Source organism: Meleagris gallopavo, chromosome 3 (genome assembly GCF_000146605.3).
Source record: "Meleagris gallopavo isolate NT-WF06-2002-E0010 breed Aviagen turkey brand Nicholas breeding stock chromosome 3, Turkey_5.1, whole genome shotgun sequence".
Classification (NCBI taxonomy): domain Eukaryota; kingdom Metazoa; phylum Chordata; class Aves; order Galliformes; family Phasianidae; genus Meleagris; species Meleagris gallopavo.
In genome coordinates this window covers 62,063,174-62,074,473 of record NC_015013.2, presented here as the reverse complement: position 1 = coordinate 62,074,473, position 11,300 = coordinate 62,063,174, and the positions used below count along the sequence as shown (strand labels likewise).

General features: G+C 39.1%; 1 protein-coding gene across 1 annotated transcript in view; it reads right to left on the bottom strand.

The window, feature by feature from the left end:
- The window catches only part of LOC100544389 (extracellular sulfatase Sulf-1), an 83,530-nt gene that overhangs the window by 49,421 nt on the left and 22,809 nt on the right, over positions 1–11,300 (bottom strand). The window contains exon 9 of the mRNA XM_019614360.2: positions 1,619–1,835. Coding sequence (XP_019469905.2) covers positions 1,619–1,835 — 217 coding nt within the window. The remainder of the gene's footprint in view (positions 1–1,618; positions 1,836–11,300) is intronic.

Sequence of the window (11,300 nt, the reverse complement as noted above, 5' to 3'; positions counted from 1 at the left end):
AGGCTTCCCAGTCAGTGAAAAACCATAGTTCCAAAGTACCTTTCTGCTTTATATAAATCATTAACGAAAGAGTGAAGAAAGATTCACAGGATCAGATGGGAGAAATTCTGGCATTGTAACAGTGTCTGATGATACTGCTTATTAATCAAGTGACTAAAAATTTTTGGAGTACAAAAGCATCTTATCCAAGTGTCATCTGAAGGCCTGAACCAGTCATTCCCTTAACAATGTCTCATCATCATGATTCTCTGTTTGCCTCAGATGCACAGTAAGGGAATTTGGAGGAGGAGAATGAGGGGAATTAAAGAGGATTGAAAATGCTGTAAAGGAGAAAAGCATAACAAATAGCTTTTTTTCTGATGTCCCCTTCATATGCTCTCAACAGTTGTTTGCCCCTTTCCCATCTCCCCACATTCTCTCCCCAAGGTGCTGCCCCTAATTGCAATCCCCATCCAACCCTTGCTGGTACCCTGGCAGCCCTTCTCTTTCCAAGGTAATGGTAGGAATCTCCCCTTGAAATTATCACTTGGGAGAATATTGATCAGTTTGAGGATCACTCTGGTAGTTGGTGACGTGGAGACTTTTCAGAGGTCTGCCTGTGCACACTATGAATTTTCTTAGATCATACTGGACAAATGGAATAAATTACATCAAGGCAGCATTTAGTCTGAACAATGAGAACTCAAGACAGACAATATTGTGGTTGAATGTACAAAGAATACCAAGGATTCTTGTTCACTTGCAGAGTAGGGCTGGTTTTAAATCAGGAAATATTTTGAATTATACTGTCATTTTCTTATTTTATAGACATCTATGCGGCATCTTCTAACTTTTGTATTTCTTATGACTCAACAATCCTCCTGTTTTAGAGGCTCATTTCTATTTCATTCTCTGCCCTGGTATTCTGATCAGAGGACACGAACATACAACCTGTTCTTGAGCAGAGCCCCTGAAATCCAGGTTTACTTCTATTGTTACACAGAACTTCACTTTCATCATCAGACAGATAGATTAAAATACTTGTTTCATTTAAAATAGTGTCTTCTTAAACAGGCTTTTGCGATATAAATCCTTAGCAGAGACAAGTCCAAGTACTGCTGTCTTAAAGCCTTCATGTGCATTCCCTTCAGAACACGCTCCACTAGAGGACACTGCAATCTAACCTGTTTCCTTGCAGCATTCCCGGTACAGCCTGGAAGCTGCAGCTGTGGAAAAATTCATTCTGCCAGCAGTCATGGCCTTTCAGTGTCTTGCATAGAAGAGGTCTTAGGGATGCCATCAGACAGCATTTGAATTCGGTGTTAACGATGCAAGGAAACACTTGCTTTGACTGTCTTAGCAAATAAAGGCACTGGTACAACTGCAGATGACATCAGGTACGTGTCTGACCAGCGCGATAGGTGGCACCAACGCATCACCACCACAGCCAACCTGAGCAGTATTCTTTACTGCTGTACAGGGATAACTTCGGTTCTTATCGTTTTTGTTATTACAGAGGCATTTATGCGGAACCCAACTGCCAATTACATTGTATTCATTGTATGCTGAGGATAAAATCAACACTGTGAGACTTTACCCTTGTTCTTTACCTCAGCATACAGGAGGTCAGAACACTTACTTTGTGCACTGGGGTTTCTCAGAAACTGTCTTTGATTTTTTCTTTGGGTCCTGCTGTTTCGGAAATCAGTGACTCCACAGTTGCAGTCCTTATCTTTACCGCTGTATCCCCGGGAATGGATGCTGCGAGTCCTTTTCCTGATGGCCAGGATGTCGCTGGATACCTTGCACTTGTGAATTCGAAGCTTGCCAGAAGCATCTTCTGTGCACTGCCACTTCTGCAAGAGAGAGAGCGAGAGAGAGGCACGTGAGGATGATTTCCCAGCAGTCTTCCAAACCCCTGCTGCTCTCAGATGGATTGCAAAAGATGACAAGCAAATTTCTTTCAAAACTAAGTGGTCTCTTAAAGAACAAACTGAGGTGGGAAACATTTTAAGGGACTAAATTTGCTCACATCCTTCTCAATATCTCTCTCAAGCTAGGCAAACATAAGCTTGAATGAAATTGCTGTGAATCTGCATAAAGAAAACACAACTCAGCCAAAAATGATGTATAAATCAAGAGTATCTAGACTAAACACATCCATGAAAGAAGCAAGTAAAAGGTCTTAATTTACTGAGCCACGGAATACAGCTGTCAGAGCTGTTTTCACCAAGACTCTTTTACCCTTTGAAAAAACAAACTTTGCTTCTTTGTTCTCCAATTCGGAATTTCTAACATGATTCACAGGAAAATAAAAAATCTCCACGGATGAAGAAGAACTGGTTCAATTGTGGGGTTCGTTGGAAAAAAGAAGGACAAATCATGGATGTGATTTACACAAAAACACTCTGACACTAAGAGCATATAATTTATTTCCATACCAGAGGCCAGAGTTAGGAACTACACCCTAACACATCCCTACAAACCATGCCACTCAGACCTGAAAATACTGCTGACTATTCATATGAGAAGCCTAAAAGCATAACTTCCCCAGGCCCCTCACTCCCCCCAACAGGTGGAATCAGTGCAACAAGCACTTCCAGAAAAGAGCAAAGGGAAAAACCTCAGGGACAGCAAATAAATAAATAAGCTTGGATAAACTCCTTTCAATCCGTAAGTCTTGAGATTTGTATCAGGCTGGTGAGAAAACAGTGCAGTCTGGAAGGAGTACCTGTACAACATTGTACATGTGCTGAATATAAGAGCAAGTGAGGGAGAATGAGAGGAAACAGAGATTTTTCCAGCTTGTCTGCACAATATCTAACTGACTTGATTATCAACATGACTGCATCCAGATGGAAGAACCCAGGTGGATTTTTCCAGTGGATCCCACTGTCTCCACATTTCAAATAAGAAAGTAACAGAGACTTTAATTTCCTCTCCACACTGAACTGTCATAAAAAGGGTGGGTTTTTTTCTTTTTTTTTTTTCTTTTTTTTTTTTTTAATGAATAAGTGGGTGACAGATTGGCACTCCTCTGCCCATGTCCAAAGCTTGCCATATGTGGATGCAGGTAAATAGCTGGCATGCATAAAACACTGCACATGCTAGGAAGTCTGATTCCAAGCAAGTTGTATCCCAAATAACAGTAGGAGAACTAGAAATAGCTATATTTACTTATAATACAACTACTACTCTGTGAACAAAGTGAGCTTTGTTCATTTACAAAGCCACAACAACGAGACTGAATACAAAGTCATTAAGTTTGGCTGGATAGGGTTGCAACAGCAACAGCAACCACCTCCACTTGTTCAGATTTTTACAGTCTCTCATTCTTTGCTGGTGAAGCTGCATAGGTAGTGGTGGTGGTTATGTTGAAAAATAATGTTTTATAGCTAAGAATTTGCTCAATCAACGTTACTGTGCTCATCATATCTGTTGTAGTTTCCATTGAAATAAATAGGAGGCATTACTTTCAGAGCAACCTATATACATGTGGCCAAGACAATTCCTCTTCACTCAGTGTGGCCCATGCAAACCAAAAGGTTTTACAACCTATGCTATACAGTGTCTTTTTTTGGTTCCCATGAATGGACAGCCTTAGGTTTTTCTTTCCTCATTAATAATAGCAAGACAGATAGATGCTGGTCTTAATGCAGTTCCCAACTCTGTTTTTGAAATGAACACTAATATCAGAGCAGACACATTTCAGTAAGTCACTTCCATTAGCTAATGATTGCTCTGGACTCTTTTGGTAGTGCTGTCAAGCTGACAGGAATGAAGAAAGAAAACAGCCTCAGGTAGATTTGCTGACCTGATAACCCGAGGAGTGAGTTGACGTGGTTGCACACAATAGAAAACAACTTCTGACTTACACATAGCAGTCACTTCAAAGAATAGGAAGGAGGAGAGGTAAAATTAATTATCAAGCATATACTTACAGTACCTTCACTCATATAACTGTTTGGGGGCTTTCTGTGGTGCTTTTAATGGCAGAAGTATTTCTCAATTAAACACTGAAATATTGGCTCTGACCCACAGCCCTGTGACAGCACACTTTGGCTGAGTGCAGTCTGAGCTAAAAGATGGATCCCAAACTGAGAAGGCTTGCTTGTGGTTCAGCGTGCCTTTGATCGCAGAACACCAAACCGTGTTTAAATGGGCCTGCACCCGTCTGACTGCCGTCTGAGGAATTAGACTCAGGCCCAGACTTTCAGAATAAACCTACACCGACAAGTGACAAGGGCACTTTCTACAAGCAAGGGTGTCTGAGAGCTGTAGCACTTTTCAAGACTTTATTCTGCAACAGCAAGTGCAATCTCCTATCTCAAAAAGACAAACTTGCTACAGGATAAGAAGTGACTGCACTGTTATAGTTCCTGTGTTTTTTGAGTATGTTACATTTATAAACATACAGCACCAGTTCTTAATGAGTCTCAAAAGCACCATTTGAAAGTAAAATAAGTATTTTCTTTGTCTAACATTAATTATAGCAAGAAGTTCTAAGAGTGGCTTCAATAGCCATTTAGATCATTTTTAAGAGTATTATGACTAACGCTGAAACAAGACACTCTGTGTCTAATACGAGCCAATAACAGTTCTCTGTTTAAAACAGGGATTAAGTTCTTTTTTTTTTCTTTTTTTTTTCAACTTTTAAATGTGTCATTATAAAGATGCTTCAGAGTTCTGAGATGGAATTTTTAGACTAACTTTCCTGAAACCTAGCCCATGCCAGCGTAATCATGAACTGAACTTGCATTATGCAGTATGACATTATGATCCTTCTGCTCATCTTTAAATCTATAAAATGCATTAATGCATATAAAAAAAGATTTTGAAAGGTGTGCTGCCCCTTTCCAGCCTACCTTCCTTCCTATTGTGAATACCAAACTATTCTTTGAAATCCAGGAGTATAAGGTTTGGTTTCTGAATTTCTATTTTTCCTTTGTAAAAACAAAACAAAACAAAATAAAACTAAAGCATTGCCACATATAAAAGATAATTATGTCCATCTCCATTAACTTTTAATTTATGCACGTTTTCTTATTTTCCCCAAATTTATTTTCCTTCTTGTGTTGATGCTCCACAAAACACCCAAGTTGATCTGGAAATTCACTGCTGCCACAGGAAAAAGGGATGGTCGCTGCTTCTGGCTGCATGCTGACTTAGGTTCTATCAGTAAGAGACAAGAGGAGTAACTCAGAATTGAAAAACATAGCAAAAAAAACCCCACCCTACTGGGAGAGAAAAAGCAAAGCCCTGCCATTTGACTGCAACAAGTTGTTATATCCTTTCAGTCACGTTATGAAACTTAACCTTTTTCCTGTCACTGACTCATCTTTTCCTTCTTTCTTCTCATTTCATCACCTTCCCCCCAGCAATGATTTTGTCCCACCTCATCTGTCCACCTTCAGCTTTCCTTCTGTCTCAAGTTATCTTCAGAACGGAAGTAAAGGTGGAAAAGCAAATTGCAGCAGCATTTTGGAGGATATAAAGATACAAAAGAACAGAACATCACTTTGGGAGCTCAAGATCCTTTTATCTCTGCCCAACCTGAAGTTTGAATGCATAAGGACGGATATCTGCTGCTCGATGGAAAGGCTCATATGGACTGCAGCAGGATGGCAGTAGGAGCTTTGCCTCGGGTGATGTCATTAGCATTACACATTTTCATCTGGGGCTAGAAATTTGCCCTTATAAAGTCATTTCAAAGGCAAAGTGGAGTAAACGGATTGATTATAAGTGTATTATTTGTACTAGGTCATTTTGCTTTGCACTGCAGCTGGCACAGTTCCACTTGCAACTCAGAGTTACGTGAGAAAGTCAACAACAAATGATTCAATAGCTACTGTGGGTTGCAACTTCCTGATATCAGTTTGTGCCACAGCCTTAAAGTTAAGTAAATTCACTTCATTACAGAACATACTTCTTCAGGCATAAAAATATAAATTCACTCACAGCATGAGTCATTGTGCTGTGCTGCACTATGAATATCCACTTAAGCAGGAATTCAAATCAACATTGCTTAGCCAATAGATATCACAGTTTTGAGAGAGTTGCTTCATATAGAGGCGAAATTAATTAGACAATTCATGAAAGGTGTCTTAACAGTAGGCAAGCTAAGGATCTTGATAAGATGTAATTATCCTGCATTTGCAGCATACTCTTCAGTGTAAAATACCTTAGACTTGATCACAAAGCTATGAAACTCTGAAAAATGTGATCGGAAACACAACACAGAGACAATATTTGTACAGATGCTTTTTCATTTCAGTAATGAATGACTGACTTGAGAATTATTACTCATCCTAGGGAAGGAAAAGGAAGCTTTCATCAACTTAAACATGCCACCAAGAGCAGATTTTTCTTTTTTTCCCCCTGATTAAAAATACACAATTTAAGTTGGAAAAGGATTTAGATGAAAAGACATGGCTGTTATACCTGTACGTGTGTACCACTTTCCTCTGTTAGCAGTAAGCAGACCTGCCTGAGTGTCAGGGAACCTGATGTGACAATATCAGTGAAGGAGTATGAGTTTGGATGTGCTGCTGCAACAAGAACTGAATCCTGTTATTGTTTTCTCTGTGACATACAAAAAGTCCCTCTTGTGCAACATGCTGAGAAGTGCCTTGGTAGTTAGCTGGCTGTGGTAAATAGTACAGATAAGCAGCAGTTTACTTCTATTGAACTGGACGTGAATACTGAGAAACATTTATGGTGTAAGGCCATGTCCTCTGTGCATACTCGCAGCGTAGCCATAAATCTTGGTTCTGACCTAGGCTCCTAAGTGATCCTGGAAATATGACTGAGTTGTCACATTTAGACAGTGTTTGAATATTGCAAGCAAGTGCAGCTGTTTCACCAGGATAGTGTGCCAGATTTGTTCGGGTATTTGGAATTGCTGCTTTTTTGTAGAATACAAATCTCATTTTAGAAGTGGCCTGACGCCGCCCATTCGGGCAGATCCTGCTGTCTTCGCCATTCCCTCATAATTGGACTGCTTTTTGTGGAACTCCCACATCCAAATACGTTCAAACATAGTTTTTTATATATGGGCTTACTCTCTGAGAAAGTCTTCCGGAAAAGTGCAATGTTCAACAGATAGAAAAGCAATTTGTCCTGTAAGAACTGATGTAATACAAGGGGGAGAGTGTAGGATCAACTTAGAAACACATTCAGTTTAACACACAGGGACAGTACTGGAGTAGACAAGAATGAAGAAATTAATGATTGTATAACAGAAATAATGATGTAAAATTTGCCAATTTCCATCGATCTCACAGTTTTTAAGAAACAGAAGAATGAGATAATATCTTAGTAAGTTTCCAGATTATACAATGTTGTATTCGTGTTGTCCAGATATGATTGATTTTAAACATCATGGCTCTAGCAGTTTTCAATTTTATACAAAATGCATGGAACGCAGTGTCAGATCTAGAAGTGTGGGCATTAAGGTCAAGACATCAAACACATTACCTCCACAGCATTCTCTGCAAAATCCATTATCTTGTCTGTGGCAGCAGTTCAACATCAACAGACTTCTGTTGTTATTCAATAAATGTCTACTGCCAGGTGCAAGCGTGTCGACGACACTCAAAGATAAATCTAGCCATTCAACTATAAATAGGAATGTCAATAGCAATGGGTTCTTCCTGGGTCATACACATTTAATTTGCAGAGGATTTAATTTATGCTGTATTTCACTGGGTACTTTGGTATGGAAACAAAGGAGTACCATATAAAGTGTTAAAAAGGATTCCTGAATCACATGGCGTTTTTTTGTATAAATGCTTCCGGTACATAAAATTGCTTCTTAGGGTGCCATTCTACCAAGAAGTCCTTCTGTTAGGGAACACCGATAAGATGGCAGCAAAAACATTAAACACACTTGTGCTATGAAAGAGATGAAGACAGTGAAAGGAAGATCTTCCCAGACTGTGATATCTCTGGATTTTATCTGGATAGAACTGGTGCTTCAGATTCCAAACCACTTAGATTTGAAAAACTGTCAAATCTGGAAAGAACAGTCGTCTGTTTACTAGGAAGCTTAAATATTTAGGCTGAAATACAAAACACCATTCTTTGAAGGATTCTCTTTGGAGATAAAGGAACTTATCTTCGTTTTTGGTTCTATGTTGTAAGCAGGATGAGATTTTAACAAGGGACATCATAACTTATGAAATTCCTAAGAATTCTTGAGCAACAAAAGAGCAGACTTGTTTCTGTCAACTATGAGAGATGATTCTGCAGGATCTAAACTGAGCAATAGTTGAAAGAGCTGTTTGTGAAAAGACTGAAGTATATACTTAGTTTTAAACACATAACTGTTCCCAAACACATATGCTTTCAGTTAAGCTTGAGTGTAGATGGTCTTCCAAATGATATCAAGGTAAGTTGGTATCAGTGTGCAAAGGGAAAAGAAGAGCTGACCTTGAACTGATGTTCTGGTAAAACAAGTTGATGGGATTAGCTGTTGCTGCCTTAAACCCAAACAAACATTGCTTCTATGAAGAAAAAGTTATTTTCTTTCTTTTATTAATCTACGCTGTCTTGGCTCCTAATATCTTGCTTTAGCAATGCTATAAGAAGTTCTGTTTGAATAGCTGCAATATAATAGAAAATGGAGAAACAAGATGAGGCAGGAGGCAGCTTATGGAATAGCAATACGTTAATGCACTCCTGCACACTCATGACCAGTGCCTTTCTATTCCTGTAATCGTCAGGAGGTTGTTCTGAAAGCAGGAGGATCAATGAGTGATGTTTATGTGCCATATCATAATTTTAGTTGGGTTTTAGTGGGTGCTTGGGGTCTGGCTGTCAGTTCCTGGCCAGCCATCTGACACTTCTGTCCAGCTCTTACCGGCTTATGTGTTTTTATTCATACTCTGCAGCTGGTCATAAAGCTGACCTTTACAAATGTATGGTCTGTGATATTTATTTTATGAGAACATAGATACTTGAGCCAAACCAGACTACACCTAATAAGCCACATTCTAATTTCCTTTACAATATTATCTGTAAGCTGATTGATGGCATGTATTCCTTCAGTATTACAGACATGCTAGTACCAAACATTGATATGATAACATGATAAATATAAATATGAATAATAAAATTCAGTACTTATGCTAGATTTTTAAATAGTGAAGGATATGTGAAGAATAAGGTCTATATAGACTATATAACATGTTGTTTGGATCACAGCCAGAAGAATCTTGCACGTTTACCACAGAGCTGATGCTTAGATTCAGCAGTATGTCTCCAGTGACTACCTGTAAAGCCTTAAATGACTGTAAAATACATTGAGACTTAATCTAACTAAAATTTCATTGTACAGTCTTCAGGCGTATTCTCCAGACAGAACATTATTTGTTTAGGGCAGCACAGGGATACATTTCCCTGGGAAGACATCCAATATTCCGCATTTCTAATACTGAGGCGAATAAAAAGGGGAGCACAAGGAAGGTCAGTGACTGTGGAATAAGATCTATAGCTGAGTTTGGGTTCATGGGCATGCATTTCATACAAACATGTGTAGCACATCACATTTTTCCATTCTGTCCACTGTCAGTGCTCATCTGAGCTGGCAGTAGACTACAGATCTTTACAAGTTTCAGACCTTTGCCGTTTACAAACTGGAAGGTACTGGAGAGCAGATGGTCAGAGATGTATGTCCATAAAACAAACAGACCTGAGTCTTAGTTTGGTTGCTGAGTCATGCAATCTAAGCTGAAATTTTAAACACAAAGCTTCACAGTCTTCATTTTGGGAGGGTGTGTTTTTTTTGTTTGTTTTTTTCCCTCTTGGGAAAATTTTACAATAAAGTTGTGGTTTCTGTAATTTTTACAAGAGGAAAAAAAGTGTTTGGCTATGGACTTGATACTGATTATAAATAATGGATTGAGTAGTGCACTGGAGACTACAGACATATCAGCACAAGATCTAAAAAGGCAACTGCTATCCAGGAAACAGTGTTAGGTCCCAAAAGTCAAAATCATACCTGAGGAAAATTCCTATGACTCAGACTGCTGGAGAAAAAGAATTAATACTGATGAATTAACTCAACTTTCTAATTACATGTTTATGTAAGGGAAGAGAGAAAGAAAAAGCATAAATGAAAACACCATTAACATGCTCTTATTTGATATTTGCTAAGTATCCATAAGATTTTGGATCTAAGAAGGTGGAGCGAGTTCAACAAAAATAACCTGCCAGAGGATTTAAGAGCAGCTTGCCTCTAACTCTCCTAAACTAACATATACTCTCATCTCAGCTTGTTTCAGAGGAAATTTGAGAGGAGATTTGTGTCACGATAAGGCCACATTAATCTAGAGAAACCTTTGTTACATGCTATTATTTCTGGTCTCACTTCTGGAAAACTAATAAAATTTTAGTTAAAAATTTACATCGATTGATTCTCATTTTAAAATAACAGTGTGGGTAACAATGATGCAGATGAATAGGTATTTCTGTAACGTGTACCTTATTAAAGTAAAACTGAGAGAGGAAATATGTATTAATATAAAAAAAAGAACTTGCATACCATTTAAGCAACAAAAACCATCAATAGTCACTGCTAAAACAACTGAGCTCAATCAGGTGACCTCAGTAAGTTACATCACATAACCTGGTGACAAATCTGGCTTACAAACTAAGACGGAAACCATGGTTCCTATCATAATTTCTTGAAGAGCTCTCTGGGATGTGAAGCAGAGACTGCAAAAGAAACTCTTACCCCAACCCAAGCTTCAGAGCTGAGCAGAGCCCATCTTCCTGCTGCTCCCTGTGCTGTGGGAGTGACTCTGGCCTGCGTGGAACAAGACCAGCTGCGATGTCACTGAGCACAGGTCAACAACTGGGTTGGGGTAGAAGCCAAAAGCCAATTTGTTTCTGAACATGGCAGGTGACCCATATCTCATTGACAAGACAGACAAAATTTACAGCACTTTCCAGGTTATGAAACTGAGGACGACAAGGATAACAAAAATCCTCAAGCCTAGGAATTAAGCAAGAAAAAAGATCTGGAGCACGTGCAATCACTGGAAGGAACATCTGGAGGTCATTTAGTCCAACCTCCTCCTCAAAGCAGGAACGACTTTATTAGGTTTTGAAAATATCGCTGGATGGACCTTCCACAGCCTTTTGGGCAACCTACTCCAGTGCTTATTCACTCAGAGTAACGTTTTTTCCCATACACCTACTCAGAATTTCCCTTGCTGCAACTTGACCATCGCTTATAGCCCTCATGCTGTGCACTTCCAAGAAGTGCCTGGGTCCGTCTTCTCTCTAACTAGCTATTAGTTAGTTGAAGGCAGCAATTA